General features: G+C 39.8%; 1 protein-coding gene and 1 long non-coding RNA gene across 5 annotated transcripts in view; one reads left to right on the forward strand and one right to left on the reverse strand.

Annotated features, from left to right (window-relative positions):
• Positions 1-34: 34 nt before the first annotated feature.
• mest (mesoderm specific transcript) lies at positions 35-4,503 on the reverse strand. 3 transcript variants are annotated; one of them, XM_079624457.1, is made up of 13 exons: positions 4,274-4,503; positions 3,823-4,012; positions 3,664-3,743; positions 3,391-3,468; positions 3,149-3,285; positions 2,992-3,050; positions 2,818-2,858; positions 2,665-2,735; positions 2,409-2,510; positions 2,244-2,320; positions 1,728-1,791; positions 644-682; positions 35-411 (listed from the first exon to the last, which is right to left on the reverse strand). In XM_079624457.1, exons 1-12 carry the CDS (start codon positions 4,367-4,369, stop codon positions 649-651), a joined length of 1,029 nt encoding a protein of 342 aa, XP_079480583.1. In that variant the 5' UTR covers positions 4,370-4,503; the 3' UTR covers positions 35-411; positions 644-648. The 3 variants fall into 3 exon arrangements, with proteins under 3 accessions (XP_079480583.1, XP_079480582.1, XP_079480584.1); XM_079624456.1 differs by lacking the exon at positions 644-682; XM_079624458.1 differs by lacking the exon at positions 644-682 and having other exon boundaries at positions 279-411; positions 1,716-1,791.
• A 2,265-nt stretch (positions 4,504-6,768) lies between these two features.
• The window catches only part of LOC307004899, a 28,117-nt gene continuing 7,411 nt past the window's right edge, over positions 6,769-27,474 (forward strand). The window contains exons 1-10 of one of the 2 annotated variants that reach the window (XR_013799173.1): positions 6,769-6,927; positions 11,921-12,022; positions 13,212-13,273; positions 15,703-15,780; positions 18,848-18,938; positions 20,675-20,883; positions 22,034-22,131; positions 22,305-22,455; positions 23,256-23,319; positions 25,774-25,851. This is a non-coding gene — a long non-coding RNA (uncharacterized lncRNA). Of the gene's footprint in view, positions 6,928-10,580; positions 10,781-11,920; positions 12,023-13,211; positions 13,274-15,702; positions 15,781-18,847; positions 18,939-20,674; positions 20,884-22,033; positions 22,132-22,304; positions 22,456-23,255; positions 23,320-25,773; positions 25,852-27,474 lie in introns of those variants that run through there. The other variant, XR_013799174.1, reaches the window with a different exon arrangement.

Genomic DNA, 27,474 nt, shown 5'->3' on the forward strand with positions numbered 1-27,474 from the left:
GTTTTGTTTTTTTTCCACACAAAACATGACAATTCATACAAAGACTTTTTTATTTGAATACAATCATTCATGCTTTGAACACAAATGTATTTACAAGTAATGGCATATTGTATTTCAGCAAACTTATTGACAATTGTAAAAATTATTTGGTGCAATACTTTGTTTCATGCATTTAGAAACGTGACTGGCATACTTTACGGTTTGTTAATACATGTATTGGAATATTTTCTCTAACAACATCTTCATAGGAGCAATATTCCACTCTTTTCAGAATGATCACATCACTCTCTTGCTCAGAATGAGTTGATAAAGCTAAGGTAGGCATTAATGAAGCCCGTGGGATCCTCCAGCTGTGGATAATGACTCACATGCTCATCTAGAACCGATACTGTGGATCTTTGAACTAGTTTCCTGTAGAAGAGGAATAGAGAGGGGAAAATTGATTATAAAACATTTCTCTTACAGTGCCCATTTTCCTAAAGAGACAGCATAGCAGTTTTATCTTGGTTTATATGCTAAGTTTCCACTTGAAATCTTTACCAATAATAAAGAACTAACCCTCTACATTCACCAATAGTATTTCCCAACCTGTTCCTGGGGGCACACCAACAGTGCACATTTTAAACATCCTAATTATACACACCTGATTCAACTCATCAGCGCGTTAGTAGATATTCCAGACCTGAAATGGATGGATTAGGTAAAGGGGGACATAGAAAATGTGTACTGTTGGTTGAGAGACACTGGTGTGGTGGGTAATTAATGTGCTTTTAACTTAAAGGATTAAGGTTCAGTCAAGAGCAAATGCATTAGTAACCTTTTGAATGTCATATTTTAAAAGTATATAAAGAAGAAAATGTTCAACAATTACAAGTGCTAAAAATCTTTTTTCTTTTGTACAAGAAAGTCTTGGTTTGAATCCCACAATTTCTTTACTAAATTTATTTCATCAAGATTTTTTTTCAAAACGGACAATAAATAGTCCAATCTCAGTGGTTCAAAAGATAAACCTCTGTGTTTTATACCCAGAATCCTGAGTTTAAATCACACATTTTTCTCATGCATATAAAACAAATCTCCATCCAAACACTCAATCAGCATGTCAGATTCAGTGGCTCAGGTTCTGTTTTAATCTTGGAGCCCTGAGTTCAAATCCCAATGTTACTTACATTAAATTAATATCATTACATACAACAAACCCCCCACTCATTGTGAAAGTCATGATGGCTCAATGGTTAAACACAAAATAGTTGTGGTTAAGACTGTGATAGAGGCTTGGGTTCAAATCCCACCTCAATGTGTTAGGGTTACAACAAATAACCAACGGACCAACTCAATTATTGACTGTCAAAAAATGAGGTACAACAAATGTTTTAAAAATAGTTTCCATCCAAATTTATAACCAACAAATCAATAAAAAAAGCCTTTGCTTTCTGGTCCACTCAACACCCTGGATTTGAACCAAGGACTCATTGGGAAAAGTTTTTGTGCCATGAGCTCTAACCCTTATGTAAATGTTTTTCACAAAAGTTAAGGGAGAAAAAACGTATGCATGATATATATATATATATATATATATATATACATATAATATATTAATATATTTTATATATATATATAATTTTTTTTAAAAAGTCTTACAAATATTTCTCATTTAGAAATGATACACATCATAATTTAGTTAGTTTAAATAGAGATATTAAATATAAACAGACATATATACTCACTGGTAGAGCTGGATAAACTGGGGATGTGGATTAACTGGATCTAGGGGTCCATAAATCATGTGCACTACAAAGTTAAAATTTGGTAAATCAGTGACATTTACAAAGAAACACGTTCATAATTTTGTACGGCCACATTACGGCCTGAAGTGATTTATCAACTAATCTTCCAAAGCACAAAACTATTTATAACTCTAGAAATAAGAACCAACCGTCCCATCATATAGTAGGAGTGTTAAAATGCTTATCCTGCTGCATTGCATGTATAATATATTGTAACATTACACATTTAACTGCATTTAACTGCGTGAATGTTCACTACTTAATAATATATGCTGTCACCTCACCTCAAACACATATTGCCTGGGGTGCAGACGGGCTAAGCAGCTTCTGCAGTCCTTTTCAGTGGATTAAACTACTTAGCCTCAATAGCACTGCCCACAGTGAATCACTTCAGTCTGGTAGCATGATGGCTACTCCAGCACTTTATACCACTGAATGAATGGTGTGTGTACTCACATGGTGTTGAAGACGAGGTTAGAGCCCCCACCCATCTCTCTCTGTGTTTCATCCTCTGGTTAATGTACTGCAGGACACTGGGCGAGACACAACAAAGGATTGTTTGTGACGGTTTTCATTACAAGTAAAGCACTGTAGATGCAACACATGGAAAAGCTTGGACACCTGTCCATGACTAGATTTCCGTCGTTAAAGCGAATGCCTGTCCACATGTCCCAGAACTCTGCTTCTGTTGGCTGGGTGTACGGTCCAAACACATCCCTTATTCTGTAGGGTAAATACATATAATATTTGAAATTGAAGGTGATAGGCCACAACCTATAAACAATGATTTATGACTGTGTAAAGTACAACGAATAGTTTGAACTGTGTACAAGAAAGCAAAAAGCTACACCACTCCCAATCCAGACGCTCCACTCACCCTCTAGAGAAAAGCTGGTAGTTTACTAGGCGAGTAAGTACAGGTGAAATGAAGCCTGAGTCCTTCAGCACCTGTAGATGACAAAAGATTAGAAATATTCCCTTCTCAGTTCACAAATGAAAACAAATATGCATTTTAAAGCGTCACACTCACTTTCTGAAGGAATCTTGGATAATGAGTCTCAGGGAATATACCTTTAAAGATTGAAAACATAAAACATTTTCAGTTTTTACATAATGTTAAGGATCTCTAATCAGACTTTTGTTATCTAAAATAAATAAATAATATATATAATTTTCATGAAGAATGAATACAAATTTAATGCACCTCCATTTGAGAGGCAGAGGCTGTTTATGGTGACGTGTCCGTTCCTGTTATGGTCACTCCTGTGTGTTTAACTGCACGTGAGAACCAGCCAGATCATATTGACAGGAACATTAAGCTGAACTATGACAAGAGAGCTTGAAGGATCCTTACAGCTCACCTGTACAGTAACTCGAGAGCTACAGTGTCTCCATAGTCATGTGACAGGAGGTTAATCCTCTGCTCTGAAAGCCCCAAATGAGCGATCAGGGCCTCCACCACACTGGCCTGCTCGAAGATGGAGTAACGGTGTGGTCGCTGGAGTGTCATCGTGAGGTGGGACGTTTGTGTGATAGAAATAATAATTCAAATTATGAATAATAAAAGACAGTAGTTGTAGTGACTGCATGTCTTTCATCTCACCGGTTTGTCCGAAAAACCAAAGCCCAGGAAGTCGAGGGCGATGACTCTATTAAAGCGTTGAGTGAGAGAATCCCAGATCTACAAAACGACAACAAGATTTAAGACACATCAAGAGCAAATGCTGCACAATGAACACCAGGTGCAAAGCAGAAGCGAAGTATCAAGTCAATGTTAGTGAATTGCTTCCAAGTTGCATTAAATTGAGTTTACAGTAGCTTTTCTGAAATGCTGATGCAGTTGGAAAATGACTTTAAAATGGCTCTGTGCTTATACCTTATACCAGTCATAGCTAGAAGTAGGAAAACCATGAAGCAGCAGGAGGACATCAGAGCTTCCCACAACACCAACTGACTCTATTGAAAAACAGAATTACAATAAGACCAACATCAACAGAGTATATCGTGTAGCTTGTAAACAAAGCCTGTGATATACCTTTGTAAAAGATGTTATTTCCTCTGAATGTGAAGAAGTGTCCGGAAGCGCGCCAGGTGTTGAGCGCAGGTGAGAGCTGTGGAGGAGGGATGTGCAGATACACCGCGAGCAGAGGAATGCACAACAGACTCACGTGAAGCCACCACTCCCTGCTCGCGCGACGGCTCGGCCCGCACTCACTTTCGTTCTGCTGCAGAGAGAGAGAGACAGGGTACGTTTTTATTTTACTGTACTTTATTTTGTGATGTATGTTGCAGTTGTTTTTGTATTAAGATTCCTTTGGACCTTATATGTATTAGAAGTAGAGGCAGATAGACAGACATAGGCGAGCACGTCAAAGCACCGTCACAACACGAATTTAAATGAAATGACAATGCAGCCTTTATATGACGATTCAATTCAAACTTTAAGATAAATAAGAACTGCCAAATAATTCGTGCTAGTTACTTACTGGTGAGTCTTGTGACATTCTCGATTCCTGCACTTTATCGCAGTGTGTGTCGGTTGTTTTTGCTGGTGGGCTGAAATATGTGCTGTTGAGTGACATTAAGAGTCTGTCACTGAGCTGTCATCTGAAGAATCCGTACTTGCATGGCCTTAAAACGGTCTGTCGCGACTGTTATCAAGCGTCATGTTGCCAAGGATCCAAAGGTCTAGGCTGAAAGTAGAGCTCGCTTACGCCCCTCGTGCAGCGGATGGCAAACGGCACTTTAGGATCTACCGAGCGAAACCGAAACCGTTTACATTTGTGTACTCAAACGAAAGTCCCTACTTATTAGATTAAATGTTGGACAAAACAAGTGATCACCCTCTTTTGGTCGATAAGTGTATCACAGTAATAATACTATTAAATATTAATATATATTAATTATTAATAAATATTATTATTAACGAAGGGATCAACACGGAATCTACCAGGTAATTGTCTCACTCTCAGATCAATTCTTAACTGATGGGGTAAGACAGATAATATATACGGTATAGCTGCTTAATCTAAAACTGATTGCTGATAGAAAACATTTAAATGGTGTCATGGTGCATAATGGTAACCTCAACAGGAATGGGCACATTTAGCAGTTCTCCCTTGTTGTGGACATTATTTATATCTATCTACAGTATCAATGATAACACTATTCGCACACTTTTATCTAATTGTCCTAGTATTTCTTTTTCTTTTTTAAACCTGCAGCCCTAATTATCACATCAAATGTGTGCTGAGCAAGGAAAAAATGTTCCTCGGATTATGCCAAATATTCATTTTTATTTTTAAACACCACTTTAAAGAGTTTAGAGGCATAAGTTGAATCACTGTACACACACACACACACACACACACACACACACACACACAGGCAATGTTCTGCTGGCAAGCCCTGAGTCCGGTCATTCATGTGGACATAAATGTATTGCACCGAGCTTCAAATTCCCCAGATCTCAATCCAATTGAGCATCTGTGGGATGTGAACCAACAAGTTCAATCCATGGCGACACCTTCGGGGGTCTTGTAGAGTCCATGCCTCGGCGGGTCAACATTGTTTTGGCAGCATTTGGAGGACCAACAGCATCTGGTGGTCATAATGTTTTGGCTCATCAATCACTTATTGGCTAAAACATAGACGTCAGTACACAAATATCATGTCAAATGCACCACCAGCCTATAGATACAGTCATTTTGATACAGGCTTTAATAACAATTAGGACAAATCTGTGTTGTTAATAGACCTTAGTCAGGGTAGACGTCATATTGAATGTAACTCTGTGAGGGACATAGATCACATGTCATTTTTAAAACTCAAAAAATAAAATAAAAATGTGTCTACTAAAATGGTTTTGGAAAGACTGCTGAACATTGGCATGTTGTTTAGCTACAGTACAATCCATTGAACACTCTTGTATCCCTCACAGCGTTATATTCCTGTCAAAAAGTAGTCTTAACATGTTGCAACCCTGACTGGTCTATAAGCTTTATTATTTACACAAAAAATCATCTACTACTGATGTTGATGCACTTATTGGCCACAGGAGGGAGCTGGTGATCAGCTGTCTTATATTATTTCATGTAATAAATAGGATTTTTAGAGTATGACTTTTTTTAAGTAAGCTGGACGCATAAGAACTTAGTCAACGACAACGACCCAACCTGAGGTAATATTCGGTCTGTTGGTGGTAATTACCATAGACAGTATATAAGATGGACACAGCGACCCCATAGACTTCAACGGAGAAAAGTGAAGCCCATTTGAAGCACTCACTTCCTGATCGCCAGGCGAACTGCGCAGGCTCAAACTGAGCTTGAACACGTGAGCAACGTGTCTGACAGTTGTCAGTCTTCTAGTAGCTGTGCGGAGAGAAATCTGAATCATTCCCTTCCGAATCTCACAGAGACGGAGAGCGTGAGTATTAGCTGTCCATGAGCTAGCAGCAGGAGCAACTTTATCACTCTCTGTGGGCTACTCCCTTCACTTTATCGGACTTAATGCCTCCACGTTCCCCCGATTGCCTGCGAGCTTCTACGCCGGTCTGTACGGTAATTTCTCTACAGTGCGACAGAGAGTCGCGTGAGTTATGACGCAATCGTTAGCCTATTTTTACAAAAACGGCTTCTACGGGGCCATAACGTAAGGTACAAGGTAATGGAGCCTTTTATACATTGTCGAGTTTCTTTAGAAATAAATAATGGACAAATGGAGTCTTTGGACGCCTCAGATGTAAAGTTATTCGCTGTCAAAGTGACGCAAAAATGAATGGGAGTCAATGGAATGCTAACAGCAGGTGAAGTTCTGCTATAATGGCGGCGCCCGCGGAGGCTTCAGTTTCCGGCGGATGGATTACCCCCTTGGTAATTACACGATTCGTCTGGTAGAAACTGTGCAGTTTACCATCCGCTCCTCTAGGCGGCGTAAGCGCGTTTCACGTTCAGCATGACACCATTGGATTCTTGTCAACAACAGCATGACACCTGCTGACAGTCGCCACAACACGTTCTGGTAGTTTTAAGGCCATTAAAGTACAAATCCTGCATATAACACCTCAGTGACAGACTCGTATTGTCACTTAACAACACATATTGCAGCCCACGTGCAAAAACAACCGACAAAGTCACCTGTAAGTCACTTTCCACATAAAGTGCTTTTCTCTTGTAAAGTCACTACCACACATTATATAGCAATCATCATTTGAATTTGATTTACGTTTGTGTTGATGTATCATTCTTCTATGTGTCAAAGCAGGGCTTTAATGTGTTTGCTGGATTATTTTGGTGATGCTGCTCTTTCTGTGTCAGACACTCATTCACTGTTTAAAAGTCTAACTTTAACCCTGCTGTTGCATGATCTTTATCATGTGAATCTAAGGAGGTGATTCCTATAAGGCTTATAAAGTAGAATAATAAGCACTAAGCAGTTGAGCTTTTTATCTGCTGGTGTTGTGGTGGTGTAACTGTAGTTAATAGTGGATTCATGTTTAATAATAGATGAAAGACTCACAGCCATTTCAAGAAGTCATTACACTCCTCCTGTACCACAAATTTAAAGCTCTGTCTATATAATGACTTTTAGTATTTATAATTTAATCAAAGCTGTTTCAATGGCAAGTTCCAATTAATGTTTTTTGTTGTTTTTGGTCAGCACTCACAACTGTAGGAGGGTGTTTGTTGTTTCTATGCAATGTTCCTGTAGTTCTGTGTCATGGAAGACAGTGACTTCATTAGAAGAACAGTAGATTGAACAGAAAGATTATTATTGATTCAGCTTTCATACTATGTATTTTACACTGTACAGCTTTAGGGCTTCAATTCATGTAGTCAATTACATTTAGCCTAACTATTATATGATGGGAACCTAAATAGTTGGGGAATAAATACTTCATTAAAAGAACAGTAGATTGAATCAAAAGATTATTATTGATTCAGCATTCATACTATTTATTATATTTTTGTACACTGTACAGCTTTAGGATTTTAATTTATGTAACCGATTACATATAACTATCGTTTAGACAATTCTGATAGTTTAGTTATTCAGTGTGTAATGTAAAGTAATGTTTGTGTTTATGTTTTCTCTGCAGAATACAGGATGTGTTTGGAGTGTCCGGTCATCAGAAGCAGAGATCTGAGTCGTGTGGACAGACGTTCCCTGTAATGATGGACTTCTGCTGATGGACGGGTAAGACTTGTAACGTGTGAATGTTGTTGTTTGGCGCTAAACATGTAGGTTAGCATCATTTTCTTTTTGGAGGGTCACCCTTTAAAAAGCAAATGATGGGAATCTAAATAGGTGGGGAAGGGACGGCGTGGCAAAATTTTGAGTCTGCTAAATTTTTAATTTTATTGTATCAAGAAGCATAACCCCTGCTGGACATTGTGACGGGGTTCGGGGGGGACCCGACGCGTCCCCATCCCTTCATACACACACCATTCACTCGTAACGCGGAGATCTGACTGGAATCGAACCAGCAACCTCTAAACCCATGAGGCAGCGCTCTTACCTGTGAGCCACAGATCTCTTGCTGAGACATGTGCTGGAACTTATATTTTACTTTTCACCTGGATGAGGCCTGTACAATTTTACAATAAATCATGCTGAGGTGGGGTTTGAACTCATGCCTCCAGCGCAACCTATCAGCCGAGAACATGTGTGTTAATCCACTTGCACCACTGTGGCTTTCACACTCTTTGGTGGTGTCTAGGGCCTTTTCTTTGATACAACTATCGATAACAATTTAATTTAAATTAAACTCCCCAACCCTTCACTCTATTAGCAGAGATCTGGTTGGACTCGAACCAGCAACCTCTGAACCCGTGAGGCAGCGCTCTTACCTGTGAGCCGCAGATCTCTTGTCTGTTTATGTGAAGGAACTTATTTTTCACTTTTATCCTGAGAGTTTCCAATAAAGCAGTTAAAGAGAGATTTGAACCCGTGTCTTCATCACAGCCTCTTCCTCAGAGAGTTTGTTTATCCACTCGCCCATCATGGATTTTACAACAATAACTGGTTTTCGGGACTCCTCGTCTAAGGAACAACAATTGGAAGTCAGCAATAGTGGGATTTGAACTCAGGACACTGTGATTGAAACACAACACTTTCTCTCCTGAGCCACTGAGACTGCAGAGATGATTAGTGTTTTCAACAGGTCTGATACAGAGCTTTGTGTTAAATGATGAATAATTTCAGCAAATGTGGGGTTTGAACCAGTACTTTCCAGCTTGAAAGGGAGACAACTATCCCACTGAGCCACATAACCTATGAGGCAATGAGGTAAAAGATGCTCATCACTGATTGATAACTCATTGACTTGATTGTTTGTGTATTTATTTCTGGTCCAAGTATTTCTTTAGATTTATTATTCAATTATGAGAAAACCAAAGCTACTCTTATGGAAATCTTTTTTTGTTCTGTTTGACAATGAAATATGCAAACTGATATATATAAGATAAATATACGCTATAATACATTTATTGTAATTTAAGTTATTCTTTGTCAATCTGTGTGTGATTTTGTTGTCCTGTCTTCTTTTTAAATAAATAAATAAATATATTGACCCTCCTGTGGTGATTTGTATGAATTACACCGTTGCAAACCGAGTCGAATGAACTTAAAATAGTTCGCCCTCCTGTGGCGATTTATGTGAAGTACACCACTGCAAATCTTGTGTGACACTCTACAGTCTATGGTAACACTGCTGCAAATCGAGTCTACTTCTTTTTTTTTTTCTTTTTTTTCGCCCTCCTGTGGCGATTTATGTGAAGTACACCACTGCAAATCTTGTGTGACACTCTACAGCAGACCTGGGCATTGTACGGCCCCCGGGCCACATCAGGCCCTCTGGCTATCCTTGACCGGCCCACGTAATGTAATTGGTAAATAAAAGCTGGAGTCCGTAATTTTTTTTTATTTTCTCAATATATAAAAAAATAGATATTGAGTGTGTACATCATGAATCAATGTTCCAAACCGTGTTTGTGTCTTATCCTGAATCACTATGGTACACCTATAATCAGTGTTTATATTCGGACTATTTTAGGCCAGTCGAGTCGGCACCGCTGCAGAGTAACACTGTCCCTGAGTGACTCGTCATAGACATGAGAGAAGTAGTTCCGGCTGCAATGTTCTTCCGCAATACGCATGCAGTTCTGTTTAATAACCGCTAGAGTGCCAAAAGTTATGGACTGCTGTCAAGGCAACTGATTTTGTTTATTTTATTTACGTCAGTCACAGTGTGTGTGACATGCACCTTCACTCAACTGTATTCGCGCTCATGCAGGACAGCGTTCAAGAAATGCGAGTTTACCGTTAGCCCTTAAATATGTCAGCTAAAAAAAGAAAGTTTTTGTGAATGTTAATTAAATAGTTATATAATTGTGTGTTGTGTTAATTTAATTAATTTCATTTACTGTTTTTCTTTTTTGAGAGAGATGTAATATATTGGGCAGAACTGAGTTAAGTGTATTGGTCCGGCCCTCTATAACCGCCCCAGTTTCTCATGTGGCCCCTTGGGCAAATTAATTGCCCACCCCTGCTCTACAGTCTATGGTAACACTGCTGCAAATCGAGTCTACTTCTTTTTTTTTTTCTTTTTTTTCGCCCTCCAGTGGTGATTTGTGTGAATTACACCGCTGGAAATCGAGTCTTATCAAATAAAAATTGTTTCACCCTCCTGTGGTGATTTGTGTAAACTACACCATCGTAAAGTGGGATCTCTCCACTATAATACGACGACAGTAAAGTGCAGTTGTTCCTCCGCTCCTCTAGGCGGCAGAAGCGGTTTCTCCTTCAGTCTGACGCTTCTGCTGCTTGACAACATGACGCTTGATGACAATCACAACAACACGTGTAGATCCTGGAGATGAGATGACAGCTCTTAATGTTACTTTACCATCACATAATCCAGCTCAACTGCAAATAAAACCGACACACAAACGGATAAAATGAGGGAACCGAGTATGACACAAGACTCACTTGTAAGTAACTTTTAGCATGAAGTCAATTTCTCTGGTCAATTGACTTGTCCGCTCTATATTGCAAATCAATCGCTAGTTGTAGCGTTACCTTTTTAATCTTTGAATAAATCGCTCTCTGATATTCACACTATAAAGTGGAATAAGGACTCAGTTGATATCGCAGTCGTTTCTGGATGTATGTTAGAGTCAGCAGGAGTTGTGTCTTGTGGGAAGCTCTGATGTTCTTCTGCTGCGAATGCTTTTCTTCTACTTCCTGTTATGACTGGTAACGTTATATGAGAGTAAAACACTGCCTTTAAAATGGTCTTTTAATTAAAATGGCATATTACTACAAGCATAAAACAAGAAAGTAAAGAGCAGTGACTAGACACTTTGCAATTGGTTTTCTTTGCATAGCATTTCTATTATTGTTCTGATGTTTTGTAGGTCTGCCTTTCTTTGAATGGGGAGTTAGTTTTTAGTTTTTTTTGTGTTCAGTGTTTTCATGATTTTGTGTCCTGGAAGACAGTAATTGAATTTAATAGCATCATGAGATGACATTGTTTACAACCTATACTCATTGTCAGACCTTTAGATAAACAAATGAATCGGTAGTTCTTGTTACATGTATAAGCTTTGAATGAATCGTCCTCTGATATATGTGTAATGAAGTAGAATAATAAGGAATCGTGGTTTTAGTCTCTGTTGTTGTTAGTTGTTACTGTATGTAATAATCTAGTGGATTGATGCTTGTTAATAGTGTCTATTAACAGTGTAGTCTGCTCTGCTGCTTCATTGTTTTGTAGAGCTGCAGTGCTTTTCTTCTTATGAAAACTGTCAGGGATCGATCCATGTGTGGGGAACATGTCTTTTAGGATTGCTGTTGTTTGAAGTTTCATCTTAAAGTTATAACTCCAAGCGTCAGCTCTCACACCGAAGGGTGGAAAATAGACTTTTTTTTCAGTGTTCTTATCATCTTGTAGCCTGTAATTCAAATAATAGAATCATTTAAACTGAGAATAAATCATTTGCATATTTTCACACAGCTTTAAGACTTGTTTTTTTTTTTTGTAGTCAGTTTACATTTATTTAGACTAACTTCATTTGAATGTTTTAGATATACTATATGTATTAATGTTTGTGTTTATGTTTCCTCTGCAGAATACAGGATGGATGTGTTTGGAGCGTCCGGTCATCAGAAGCTGAGATCTGGGACGTGTGGACAGACATTCGCTGTAATGATGGACTTCTGCGGATGGACGGGTAAGACTTGTAACGTGTGAATGTTGTTGTTTGGCGTTAAACACGTAGGTTCCCATCATTTTCTTTTTGGAGGGTCACCCCTTTATAAAGCAAATGATGGGAACCTAAATAGGTGGGGAAGGGATGGCGGGCCAAAATTTTGATTCTGCTAATTTTTTTATTTCATTGTATCAAGAAGCATAACCCCTGCTGGACATTGTGACGGGGTTCGGGGGGGACCCGACGCGTCCCCATCCCTTCATACACACAACCATTCACTCGTAACGCGGAGATCTGACTGGGATCGAACCAGCAACCTCTGAAACCGTGAGGCAGCGCTCTTACCTGTGAGCCACAGATCTCTTGCTGAGACATGTGCTGGAACTTATATTTCACTTTTCACCTGGATGAGGCCTGTACAATTGTACAATTTTACAATAAATCATGCTGAGGTGGGGATTGAACCCATGCCTCCAGTGCAACCTTATCAGCCGAGAACATGTGTGTTAATCCACTTGCACCACTGTGGCTTTCACACTCTTTGGTGGTGTCTAGGGCCTTTTCTTTGATATAACAACTATGGATAACAATTTAATTTAAATGGTGGGGACTGCAAACTGAGGTGGGATTTGAACCTTAAGTTCAGCACACCATTAACATCACAGAACATGTGTTTAGCCACTTGCGCCACTGTGGCTTTCACACTGAGAGTTGATGTTTTGGCCACTTTGTTTGATATAATCACAGCAATTTAACGTAAGAAAGAATGAGATTTGAACTCGAATCTTCTTGATTAAAGCCCAACGCTTTATCAACTGAGCCTGTTGAGTTGAAGGGTGTTTTGCATGGGTTTTTATTGAGAGTTTTGGTTTATTTGGAAAAAGTCAGCAGTTGTGGTATCTGAACCCACACTCTCATGTTTGAAGGCAAACGAGTATCCTCTGCGCTACAGAAGTTGTGTTGACGTATGGTTTGTTTTTGGGTCATGTGTGAATTTTTATTGTTATGAAAGGTAAACGATTTTTAAAGACATAGATCACTGCATTTCTTAGACGTTTTAATTTTTTTAGCATCTTTTTTCCCCCCAAGCTGTCAATTTTTGCAGGTTTATAAATATGATTCACCTAATCATTTCTAGCAGTATTTTGTGTTTATTAATTTCATTGTTTCGACTGTATTTGAGCAACTTTGTAATGTTTGTTGTTTATAGGACAGCAGAGCAGAGATGGGAAAGTAAGTGAGTGTGATCAAGACATGTCGGGCCTCTAACAGGTGAGTCTACAGCTCTTATATGTAACACTCCTTCATGCAGCTTTGAAACTTTTACCAATTGTTTGTTTGAATCAGTGGTTCAGAGCATGTGTTAAACTGGCATTTGATTGCTGCAAAACAATGCTTCGCCACTTCATACTGTTTAGAAACATTTATTTCACCACTAGGTGGCGTTAACCTGGTACTCATGAACCAGCAGCTAATACATTTACATTTAGTCATTTAGCAGACGCGTTTATCCAAAGCGACTTACAACTGAGGACTAAAGCAAGCGAGTCATAGTGAAGAGAACAACTTTGATTGCTGCAAAAACAACGCAAGAAGTGCTCAAAATACAAAGTTCAGGCATTGCTCAGAAGCCAGACAAAGGAGGATTAAAGGAAAAGGATTTATTTTTATTTTTTTTATGTTAAGTGCTCACGGAAGAGATGAGTTTTCAGTTGTCTTTTGAATGTTGTCAGGGATTCTGCATTCCGGATGAGGGTATGGAGATCATTCCACAAGCATGGAATCGTGAATGAGAATGTTCTGGAAAGTGATTTTGTGGCTCTCTGTGATGGTACCACCACGAGCCATCGCTCATTGACCGATCGCAGGCTTCTGGTGGGGATGTAGACTCGTAGGAGGGAGCTGAGCCTGTGGTCGATCTGTAAGCAAGCGTCAATGCCTTACTCTTGATGTGAGCAGCGAGTGGTAGCCAGTGCAGAGAGATGAACAGAGGAGTGACGTGGGCCCTTTTGGGCTCGTTGAAGACAAGACGGGCTGCAGCATTCTGGATCATTTGTAGAGGTTTAGTTGCACATGATGGAAGACCAGCCAGAAGAGCATTGCAGTAATCAAGCCTAGAGATAACCAAGGCCTGGACGAAGTTGTGTTGCATGCTCAGTTAGGAAGGGCCTGATCTTCCTGATGTTGTGCAGTGCAAACCTGCATGATCGAGCTGTCTTTGTAATGTGGTTTGTGAAAGTCAGCTGGTCATCAAATGTTACTCCAAGGTTTCTGACCGACCTCGATGGGGTGATTGAGGTTGAATCTAGCTGGATAGTGACGTCATGCTGTAGAGACGGATTGGCAGGGAGGACGAGAAGCTCAGTCTTTGCCAGGTTGAGCTGAAGGTGATGTTCCTTCATCCATGCCGAGATGTCCGCCAGACAGCTTGAGATACGTGCAGCTACTGTGGGATCATCTGGTTGAAATGAGAGGTAGAGCTGGGTGTCGTCAGCATAGCAATGGTAAGAGAAACCATGTGCCTGTATGATGGGTCTCAGTGATGTGGTGTAAATGGAGAAGAGGAGCGGTCCAAGAACTGAACCCTGAGGAACCTCTGTGGTCAGTTGATGTGCTTCGGATACCTCGCCACTCCATGCGACCCTGAAGGACCTACCTGTGAGATGGGACTCAAACCAGTGGAGAGGAGTACCTGTGATGTCTAGTGATGAGAGGGTGGACAGAAGGATCTGATGATTCACGGTGTCGAAGGCAGCAGACAGATCCAGGAGAATGAGAACTGATGATTTGGAAGCAGCTTTTGCAATTCGTAGGGCTTCTGTGACCGACAGCAATGCAGTCTCGGTTGAATGCCCTTTCTTGAAGCCAGATTGGTTTACATCTAGCTGGTTGGTCAGAGAGAGGAAAGATGATACGTGGTTGAAAGCAACTCGTTTACGTGTTTTCGCAATGAATGGTAGGAGGGAAACAGGTCTGTAATTCTCTAAGAGTGATGCATTTAATGTTTGTTTTTTAAGCAGTGGAGTTACCCAAGCCTGCTTGAATGCTGTAGGAAAAGTGCCATTATGGAGGGATGAGTTGATGATGTGTGTAGTAGAAGTGTGAGTACTGGTAGAAGTGTGGGAGAGATGGCTTGTAGAAGGTGTGAGGGGATGGGATCTAGAGGACAGGTGGTAGGATGACTGGAGAGAAGAAGTTTAGATACTTCTTCCTCAGTTAGTGGAGAGAAGGAGGAGAACAGGTTTTTGGCAGTGGGAGAGGTTGGTCTGGGTTCCTTTGTGTGGAGCTGAGAACTGACTGCTGATAGTTGTTTTGTTGGTGAAGAAGTTAGCAAAATCATCAGCCATTTCCTCTCCGTTGCCCTGAGTTTAGTCCGGTGTTCACGAAGAACCTCAGATAACCAGGGGTTCGAGGGAGTAGTGCGTGCTGGCCTGGAGGAGATAGGGCAGATATTGTCTAAAGAAGAAGTTAAAGTGGAGCATAAAGTATCCGTTGCAGTATTCACATCCAGAGATACATTTATTTAATAACAATGGAAACATCTGCAATCGGTTTGTAAAAGGTGTCAATATCTGTTTGTTTGCACTGCATTCTTATTCAATTTACACCATTTTGACCAACAGGTGTCGTCAACTTAATTATTTAAAACAAAGAATTATACCCACTTTGCCACTCACTACCCTTTTTGTGTTCTCGAACAGACAGAAAAAGACATTCTCCTACGCTCCGGGTTAGAAGAGGTCACGGACAATCACCCGACACATTCTAAACTGTGAGCGGTAAGAACGTCTTGTTTTTCCACATGTTGTTTAGGCAAATAAACCTCAGTTTAGGTCATCAGAAGGTGACACGCTAAAATAGGGCCTGTCTCAATAGCAACACTTGAGTCTGATGTATTTACTTACATGATGCATTTCCTGTATTTGGCCCAAGTGTTCAAATGTTCGTGAAGATCGTGTGTGTGGAATTTGATTATTCAATGGGGCACATCATAGTGGTGTAAAATTAAGTAAAGTTTTTACAGAGCTTTAAGAACATTTTCAACACTTAGCACTTTTTAAAATAAACTTTAAAATGTCTGTTCAGTCATCCATATGTAACAGACAATGCATTTAGTAATTGTGATGCTTCTGGTATTATAAAGCAGTTGCAGACGTTAAATAAAACACCAACAAAATGTGCACTTTAAGTATAACTACCAAAGCTAATTTTATGTAATATCTAATTAATTTAACGTGCATGCTAAAGTTTTTCTCAACATCTTGTGATTTTGGGTCATTTGAGTTCAAAAACATGATGAAGGATGGGATACGCTTCAAATATCGCTCTGATGTGGTATTAGAGATAACCACCTTCCTTCACCCAGAGATGACACACTCATCCTCCTCCCATGATTCAGTTCTCATGCAAACCTGTATTTCTTGATCCTGCTCCAGCACTGCACATTTTTGTCTCCCTCATTTAATACATCTGATCTGATTCAAATCATCAACAAGTTTTCAGAGCTGCGTGAAATAAAACCCATGTCCTCCTACTGCTGCTGTTTTCATAAATTATTGCAGACACACTTATTGCCCACAAGGGGGAGCAGCTGACACACTATTCTGATCTGATCTCGTGCCTGTGCCTGTTTAATCAGTAAATAGCCACTACATTTAATCGTGATATCAGCCATTGCATTGGTTTATAGATTTAGACAGTCATTTTGATTTAAAACAATGAGTAATGATTTGTCTTGATCTGATCTGTCCTATGTTTCAAATACCCAATCATGCTTTATTATAAATACTGTTTAAACCTAACCTACCTGAACTGACACAACAACACGAGGGCATTGTTAACTGTGAACTAACATGATGCCTATCACTATACATAACTATAGACAGACAAACAGCTACTTTGAACATACAAAAAACTTAGAAACTGAATAAAATCGAACCGTATTTTATGTGTTTACACTTTGAGCACGTGAGTTCAACACATTTCATCTGTTTTACCCCATCAGTTGAGAGCTGATCTGGTTCATTTTCTGAAACTGGTAGATCCATGTTGCTCTGCTGGCCGAGACCGTGACAAAAATCTTAGATTTGTCAGAAAATATATCAAATGTATATTTCAGCGGCAGCCTCACCTACAACTGGCCGCCACCTCGATCATGTCGTTCAAACTGAAGTGCAGTTTTTCATCCGCTCCTCTAGGCGGCGGACACGAGTTTCAGGTTCAGTCTGACAGCTTCTGATGCTTGACAACATGACGCTTGTTACAGTGGCCACACACACACACCACAAAACGTGCAGACCGTTTAAACTATATAAACTGCAGATGACAGTATTTTAATATCACTCAACGACACATATTTCAACCCATAAACAAACAAATCCGACACACGCTTCGATAAAGTTCAGGAAGCAAAGATGTCACGCGAGCGACTCAACTGTAATGTAAGTAAACACTAACTTACAGATAAAGTGCTTTTCTCTTGCATTATCTTATTAAGACTTTAAGTCATTATTCTGTGCTCAAGCCATTGTTTAAGTTTTGAAAGTAGTTATATGCTGTTGATTTCTTCTGATATTTCATAGCAGGTCTCATGTCAGTTTATTTAGATTCATATTGTGATGATTGAAAGTTGCATTTATTGTGACTAAAATGAACGAACATGAACTAAAACGCACTAAACGTTCATTTTGTTGTGGTCTTTAACGCTAAGTCTAGTTATTTGACAGTTATGAAGGCTATGAAGCTCATCCTCTATGAAGGTTTATCACAGGCTTTGTTTACATTCTGCTCTCTTCACTGTCAGACTTTTAGAATAAGGAATGAATCAGTTGTTTTGCATTGTCTTTATAATCTTTGAATGGATCGCCCTCTGATATTCATATTATGAAGTAAGAATCTTGTTGCAGTCTTACTTTAGGTAATAATCCTATAATCTATTAAATAACTACATATTAACACTTAGATTTGTCATCTTATTTTTCTTTATTAATTTGTTTATAGTGAATTCATCCTAATCATAACCTTAAAAGTTCCAAATAATGTAAACATTGCATTGATGTTTTTGTTTTTTGTTGTTTTTGGTCAGCACTCACAACTGTAGGAGGGTGTTTGTTGTTTCTATGCAATGTTCCTGTAGTTCTGTGTCCTGGAAGACAGTGACTTCATTAGAAGAACAGTAGATTGAACAGAAAGATTATTATTGATTCAGCTTTCATACTATGCATTATATATTTTACACTGTACAGCTTTCGGACTTCAATTTATGTAGTCAATTACGCACTCCTGCTGAACTCATTGTCAGACTTTTAGATAAACAAATGAATCGGTAGTTCTTGTTACATGTATAAGCTTCGAATGAATCGTCCTCTGATATATGTGTAATGAAGTAGAATAATAAGGAATCGTGGTTTTAGTCTCTGTTGTTGTTAGTTGTCTTACTGTATGTAATAATCTAGTGGATTGATGCTTATTAATAGAATCAGTTGGTGTGTGTGTGTGTGTAGTGTGTATGTCTACGTCTTCATTGTTTTGTAGAGCTGCAGTGCTTTTCTTCTTATGAAAACTGTCAGGCATCAATCAGGCACCATGTGCACACTTAAGGGTGGAAAATAGACTTTTTTTTTCCTAATCAGTGTTTTTATCTTTTTTTAGCCTGTAAAACTGTAATTCAAATAATAGCGTCAATTAAACTGAGAAGAAATAATTTTCATATTCTTTGCCACATATTTTCACACAGCTTTAAGACTAGTTTTTTTGTAGTCAGTTTACATTTATTTAGACTAACTTAATTTGAATGGTTTGGATATACTATATGTATTAATGTTTGTGTTTATGTTTCCTCTACAGAATGTGTTTGGAGCGTCCAGTCATCAGAAGCTGAGATCTGGGACGTGTGGACAGACATTCCCTGTAATGATGGACTTCTGCGGATGGACGGGTAAGACTTGTAACGTGTGAATGTTGTTGTTTGGCGTTAAACACGTAGGTTCCCATCATTTTCTTTTTGGAGGGTCACCCCTTTGAAAAGCAAATGATGGGAATCTAAATAGGTGGGGAAGGGACGGCAGGCCAAAATTTTGAGTCTGCTAATTTTTTTATTTCATTGTATCAAGAAGCATAACCCCTGCTGGACATTGTGACGGGGTTCGGGGGGGACCCGACGCGTCCCCATCCCTTCATACACACAACCATTCACTCGTAACGCGGAGATCTGACTGGGATCGAACCAGCAACCTCTGAAACCATGAGGCAGCGCTCTTACCTGTGAGCCACAGATCTCTTGCTGAGATGTGTGCAGGAACTTATATTTCACTTTTCTCCTGGATGAGGCCTGTGATTTTACAATAAATCATGCTGAGGTGAGGTTTGAACTCAAGCCTCCAGTGCAACCTTATCAGCTGAGAACATGTGTGTTAATCCACTTGCACCACTGTGGCTTTCACACTTATTATTGGTGTCTGGGGCCTTTTCTTTGATATAACAACTATGGATAACAATTTAATATAAATTAAACTCCCCAACCCTTCACTCTATTAGTAGAGATCTGGTTGGACTCGAACCAGCAACCTCTGAACCCGTGAGGCAGCTCTCTTACCTGTGAGCCGCAGATCTCTTGTCTGTTCTTGTGAAGGAACTTATATTTCACTTTTATCCTGAGAGTTTCCAATAAAGCAGTTAAAGAGAGATTTGAACCCGTGTCTTTATCACAGCCTTTTCCTCAGAGAGTTTGTTTATCCACTCGCCCATCATGGATTTTACAACAATAACTGGTTTTCGGGACTCCTCGTCTAAGGAACAACAATTGGAAGTCAGCAATAGTGGGATTTGAACTCAGGACACTGTGATTGAAACACAACACTTTCTCTCCTGAGCCACTGAGACTGCAGAGATGATGAGTGTTTTCAACAGGTTTGATACAGAGCTTTGTGTTAAATGATGAATAACTTCAGCAAATGTGGGGTTTGAACCAGGACTTTCCAGCTTGAAAGGGAGACAACTATCCCACTGAGCCACAGAACCTATGAGGCAATGAGGTAAAAGATGCTCATCACTGATTGATAACTCATTGACTACTCCACAAGATTGTTTGTGTATTTATTTCTGGTCCAAGTATTTCTTTAGATTTATTATTCAATTATGAGAAAACCAAAGCTACTCTTATGGAAATCTTTTTTTGTTCTGTTTGACAATGAAATATGCAAACTGATATATATATAAGATAAATATACGCTATAATACATTTATTGTAATTTAAGTTATTCTTTGTCAATCTGTGTGTGATTTTGTTGTCCTGTCTTCTTTTTAAATAAATAAATATATTGACCCTCCTGTGGTGATTTGTATGAATTACACCGTTGCAAACCGAGTCGAATGAACTTAAAATAGTTCGCCCTCCTGTGGCGATTTATGTGAAGTACACCACTGCAAATCTTGTGTGACACTCTACAGTCTATGGTAACACTGCTGCAAATCGAGTCTACTTCTTTTTTTTTTTTTATTGTTTCGCCCTCCAGTGGTGATTTGTGTGAATTACACCGCTGGAAATCGAGTCTTATCAAATAAAAATAGTTTCACCCTCCAGTGGTGATTTGTGTAAACTACACTATCGTAAAGTGGGATCTCTCCACTATAATACGACGACAGTAAAGTGCAGTTGTTCCTCCGCTCCTCTAGGCGGCAGAAGCGGTTTCTCCTTCAGTCTGACGCTTCGGCTGCTTGACAACATGACGCTTGATGACAATCACAACAACACGTGCAGATCCTGGAGATGAGATGACAGCTCTTAATGTTACTTTACCATCACATAATCCAGCTCAACTGCAAATAAAACCGACACACAAACGGATAAAATGAGGGAACCGAGTATGACACAAGACTCACTTGTAAGTAACTTTTAGCATGAAGTCAATTTCTCTTGTCAATTGACTTGTCCGCTCTATATTGCAAATCAATCGCTAGTTGTAGCGTTACCTTTTTAATCTTTGAATAAATCGCTCTCTGATATTCACACTATAAAGTGGAATAAGGACTCAGTTGATATCGCAGTCGTTTCTGGATGTATGTTATAGAGTCAGCAGGAGTTGTGTCTTGTGGGAAGCTCTGATGTTCTCCTGCTGCGAATGCTTTTCTTCTACTTCCTGTTATGACTGGTAACGTTATATGAGAGTCAAACACTGCCTTTAAAATGGTCTTTTAATTAAAATGGCATATTACTATAAGCATAAAACAAGAAAGTAAAGAGCAGTGACTAGACTCTTTGCAATTGGTTTTCTTTGCATAGCATTTCTATTATTGTTCTGATGTTTTGTAGGTCTGCCTTTCTTTGAATGGGGAGTTAGTTTTTAGTTTTTTTTGTGTTCAGTGTTTTCATGATTTTGTGTCCTGGAAGACAGTAATTGAATTTAATAGCATCATGAGATGACATTGTTTACAACCTGCACTCATTGTCAGACCTTTAGATAAACAAATGAATCGGTAGTTCTTGTTACAAGTATAAGCTTTGAATGAATCGTCCTCTGATATATGTGTAATGAAGTAGAATAATAAGGAATCGTGGTTTTAGTCTCTGTTGTTGTTAGTTGTTACTGTATGTAATAATCTAGTGGATTGATGCTTGTTAATAGTGTCTATTAACAGTGTAGTGTATGTCTTGCTCTGCTGCTTCATTGTTTTGTAGAGCTGCAGTGCTTTTCTTCTTATGAAAACTGTCAGGGATCGATCCATGTGCAGGGAACATGTCTTTTAGGATTGCTGTTGTTTGAAGGAAGGTTTCATCTTAAAGTTATAACTCCAAGCGTCAGCTCTCACACCGAAGGGTGGAAAATAGACTTTTTTTTCAGTGTTCTTATCATCTTGTAGCCTGTAATTCAAATAATAGAATCATTTAAACTGAGAATAAATCATTTGCATATTTTCACACAGCTTTAAGACTTGTTTTTTTTGTAGTCAGTTTACATTTATTTAGACTAACTTAATTTGAATGGTTTGGATATACTATATGTATTAATGTTTGTGTTTATGTTTCCTCTACAGAATACAGGATGTGTTTGGAGCGTCCGGTCATCAGAAGCTGAGATCTGGGACGTGTGGACAGACATTCGCTGTAATGATGGACTTCTGCTGATGGACGGGTAAGACTTGTAACGTGTGAATGTTGTTGTTTGGCGCTAAACACGTAGGTTCCCATCATTTTTTTTGGAGGGTCACCCCTTTATAAAGCAAATGATGGGAACCTAAATAGGTGGGGAAGGGACGGCGGGCCAAAATTTTGAGTCTGCTAATTTTTTTATTTCATTGTATCAAGAAGCATAACCCCTGCTGGACATTGTGACGGGGTTCGGGGGGGACCCGACGCGTCCCCATCCCTTCATACACACAACCATTCACTCGTATCGCGGAGATCTGGCTGGGATTGAACCAGCAACCTCTGAACCCATGAGGCAGCGCTCTTACCTGTGAGCCACAGATCTCTTGCTGAGACATGTGCTGGAACTTATATTTCACTTTTCACCTGGATGAGGCCTGTACAATTTTACAATAAATCATGCTGAGGTGGGGTTTGAACCCTTGCCTCCAGCGCAACCTATCAGCCGAGAACATGTGTTTAGCCACTTGCACCACTGTGGCTTTCACACTCTTTGGTGGTGTCTAGGGCCTTTTCTTTGATATAACAACTATGGGGGACTGCAAACTGAGGTGGGATTTGAACCTTAAGTTCAGCGCACCATTAACATTACAGAACATGTGTTTAGCCACTTGCGCCACTGTGGCTTTCACACTAAGAGTTGATGTTTTGGCCACTTTGTTTGATATAATCACAGCAATTTAACGTAAGCAAGAATGAGATTTGAACTCGAATTAAAGCCCAACACTTTATCAACTGAGCCACTGAGTCTGTTGAGTTGAAGGGTGTTTTGCATGGGTTTTTATTGAGAGTTTTGGTTTATTTGGAAAAAGTCAGCAGTTGTGGTATCTGAACCCATCCTCTGCGCTACAGAAGTTGTGTTGACGTATGGTTTGTTTTTGGGTCATGTGTGAATTTTTATTGTTATGAAAGGTAAACGATTTTTAAAGACATAGATCACTGCATTTCTTAGACGTTTTAATTTTTTTAGCATCTTTTTTCCCCCCAAGCTGTCAATTTTTGCAGGTTTATAAATATGATTCACCTAATCATTTCTAGCAGTATTTTGTGTTTATTAATTTCATTGTTTCGACTGTATTTGAGCAACTTTGTAATGTTTGTTGTTTATAGGACAGCAGAGCAGAGATGGGAAAGTAAGTGAGTGTGATCAAGACATGTCGGGCCTCTAACACAGGTGAGTCTACAGCTCTTATATGTAACACTCCTTCATGCAGCTTTGAAACTTTTACCAATTGTTTGTTTGAATCAGTGGTTCAGAGCACGTGTTAAACTGGCATTTGATTGCTGCAAAACAATGCTTCGCCACTTCATACTGTTTAGAAACATTTGTTTCACCACTAGGTGGCGTTAACCTGGTAAACTCATGAACCAGCAGCTAATACATTTACATTTAGTCATTTAGCAGACGCGTTTATCCAAAGCGACTTACAACTGAGGACTAAAGCAAGCGAGTCATAGTGAAGAGAACAACTTTGATTGCTGCAAAAACAACGCAAGAAGTGCTCAAAATACAAAGTTCAGGCATTGCTCAGAAGCCAGACAAAGGAGGATTAAAGGAAAAGGATTTATTTTTTATTTTTATTTTTTTATGTTAAGTGCTCACTGAAGAGATGAGTTTTCAGTTGTCTTTTGAATGTTGTCAGGGATTCTGCATTCCGGATGAGGGTATGGAGATCATTCCACCAGCATGGAAACGTGAATGAGAATGTTCTGGAGAGTGATTTTGTGGCTCTCTGTGATGGTACCACGAGCCATCGCTCATTGACCGATCGCAGGCTTCTGGTGGGGATGTAGACTCGTAGGAGCGAGTGAAAGTAGGAGGGAGCTGAGCCTGTGGTCGATCTGTAAGCAAGCGTCAATGCCTTGAACTTGATGCGAGCAGCGAGTGGTAGCCAGTGCAGAGAGATGAACAGAGGAGTGACGTGGGCCCTTTTGGGCTCGTTGAAGACAAGACGGGCTTGCAGCATTCTGGATCATTTGTAGAGGTTTAGTTGCACATAATGGAAGACCGGCCAGAAGAGCATTGCAGTAATCAAGCCTTGAGATAAGCAAGGCCTGGACGAAGTTGTGTTGCATGCTTTGTTAGGAAGGGCCTGATCTTCCTGATGTTGTGCAGTGCAAACCTGCATGATCGAGCTGTCTTTGTAATGTGGTTTGTGAAAGTCAGCTGGTCATCAAATAATGTTACTCCAAGGTTTCTGACCGACCTCGATGGGGTGATTGAGGTTGAATCTAGCTGGATAGTGACGTCATGCTGTAGAGACGGATTGGCAGGGAGGACGAGAAGCTCAGTCTTTGCCAGGTTGAGCTGAAGGTGATGTTCCTTCATCCATGCCGAGATGTCCGCCAGACAGCTTGAGATACGTGCAGCTACTGTGGGATCATCTGGTTGAAATGAGAGGTAGAGCTGGGTGTCATCAGCATAGCAATGGTAAGAGAAGCCATGTGCCTGTATGATGGGTCCCAGTGATGTGGTGTAAATGGAGAAGAGGAGCGGTCCAAGAACTGAACCCTGAGGAACCTCTGTGGTCAGTTGATGTGCTTCGGATACCTCGCCTCTCCATGCGACCCTGAAGGACCTACCTGTGAGATGGGACTCAAACCAGTGGAGAGGAGTACCTGTGATGTCTAGTGATGAGAGGGTGGACAGAAGGATCTGATGATTCACGGTGTCGAAGGCAGCAGACAGATCCAGGAGAATGAGAACTGATGATTTGGAAGCAGCTTTTGCAATTCGTAGGGCTTCTGTGACCGACAGCAATGCAGTCTCGGTTGAATGCCCTTTCTTGAAGCCAGATTGGTTTACATCTAGCTGGTTGGTCAGAGAGAGGAAAGATGATACGTGGTTGAAAGCAACTCGTTCACGTGTTTTCGCAATGAATGGTAGGAGGGAAACAGGTCTGTAATTCTCTAAGAGTGATGCATTTAATGTTTGTTTTTTAAGCAGTGGAGTTACCCAAGCCTGCTTGAATGCTGTAGGAAAAGTGCCATTATGGAGGGATGAGTTGATGATGTGTGTAGTAGAAGTGTGAGTACTGGTAGAAGTGTGGGAGAGATGGCTTGTAGAAGGTGTGAGGGGATGGGATCTAGAGGACAGGTGGTAGGATGACTGGAGAGAAGAAGTTTAGATACTTCTTCCTCAGTTAGGGGAGAGAAGGAGGAGAACAGGTTTTTGGCAGTGGGAGAGGTTGGTCTGGGTTCCTTTGTGTGGAGCTGAGAACTGACTGCTGATAGTTGTTTTGTTGGTGAAGAAGTTAGCAAAATCATCAGCCATTTCCTCTCCGTTGCCCTGAGTTTTGTCCGGTGTTCACGAAGAACCTCAGATAACCAGGGGTTCGAGGGAGTAGTGCGTGCTGGCCTGGAGGAGATAGGGCAGATATTGTCTAAAGAAGAAGTTAAAGTGGAGCATAAAGTATCCGTTGCAGTATTCACATCCAGAGATACATTTATTTAATAACAATGGAAACATCTGCAATCGGTTTGTAAAAGGTGTCAATACCTGTTTGTTTGCACTGCATTCTTATTAAATTTACACCATTTTGACCAACAGGTGTCGTCAACTTAATTATTTAAAACAAAGAATTACACCCACTTTGCCACTCACTACCCTTTTTGTGTTCTCGAACAGACAGAAAAAGACATTCTCCTACGCTCCGGGTTAGAAGAGGTCACGGACAATCATCCGACACATTCTAAACTGTGAGCGGTAAGAACGTCTTGTTTTTCCACATGTTGTTTAGGCAAATAAACCTCAGTTTAGGTCATCAGAAGGTGACACGCTAAAATAGGGCCTGTCTCAATAGCAACACTTGAGTCTGATGTATTTACTTACATGATGCATTTCCTGTATTTGGCCCAAGTGTTCAAATGTTCGTGAAGATCGTGTGTGTGGAATTTGATTATTCAATGGGGCACATTTACATCATAGTGGTGTAAAATTAAGTAAAGTTTTTACAGAGCTTTAAGAACATTTTCAACACTTAGCACTTTTTAAAATAAACTTTAAAATGTCTGTTCAGTCGTCCCTATGTAACAGACAACGCATTTAGTAATTGTGATGCTTCTGGTATTATAAAGCAGTTGCAGACGTTAAATATAACACCAACAAAATGTGCACTTTAAGTATAACTACCAAAGCTAATTTTATGTAATATCTAATTAATTTAACGTGCATGCTAAAGTTTTTCTCAACATCTTGTGATTTTGGGTCATTTGAGTTCAAAAACATGATGAAGGATGGGATACGCTTCAAATATCGCTCTGATGTGGTATTAGAGATAATGTGGATTTAGTGTCCATTAAGGGCAATGAACTTTGGCATTTATCAGACCCGGGACAGTCGTGTGCATTTAACTTCCTGTCAAGTGGCCAAGACTGCAAGTGTGGGTTTTGTGACAGGCCAATAATCGACTTCATGAGGTAGGTTGTGAGTACAAGCAAGGCTTCATCAGTGAGGACATGGTGAAGAACCACCTTCCTTCACCCAGAGATGACACACTCATCCTCCTCCCATGATTCAGTTCTCATGCAAACCTGTATTTCTTGATCCTGCTCCAGCACTGCACATTTTTGTCTCCCTCATTTAATACATCTGATCTGATTCAAATCATCAACAAGTTTTCAGAGCTGCATGAAATAAAACCCATGTCCTCCTACTGCTGCTGTTTTCATAAATTATTGCAGACACACTTATTGCCCACAAGGGGGAGCAGCTGACACACTATTCTGATCTGATCTCGTGCCTGTTTAATCAGTAAATAGCCACTACATTTAATCGTGATATCAGCCATTGCATTGGTTTATAGATTTAGACAGTCATTTTGATTTAAAACAATGAGTAATGATTTGTCTTGATCTGATCTGTCCTATGTTTCAAATACCCAATCATGCTTTATTATAAATACTGCTTAAACCTACCTGAACTGACACAACAACACGAGGGCATTGTTTAACTGTGAACTAACATGATGCCTATCACTATACATAACTATAGACAGACAAACAGCTACTTTAAACATACAAAAAACTTAGAAACAGAATAAAATCGAACCGTATTTTATGTGTTTACACTTTGAGCACGTGAGTTCAACACATTTCATCAGTTTTACCCCATCAGTTGAGAGCTGATCTGGTTCATTTTCTGAAACTGGTAGATCCATGTTGCTCTGCTGGCCGAGACCGTGACAAAATCTTAGATTTGTCAGAAAATATATCAAATGTATATTTCAGCGGCAGCCTCACCTACAACTGACCGCCAACTCGATCATGTCGTTCAAACTGAAGTGCAGTTTTTCATCCGCTCCTCTAGGCGGCGTACACGAGTTTCAGG

This window comes from Phoxinus phoxinus (assembly GCF_949152265.1).
Source record: "Phoxinus phoxinus genome assembly, chromosome: 9".
NCBI lineage: Eukaryota > Metazoa > Chordata > Actinopteri > Cypriniformes > Leuciscidae > Phoxinus > Phoxinus phoxinus.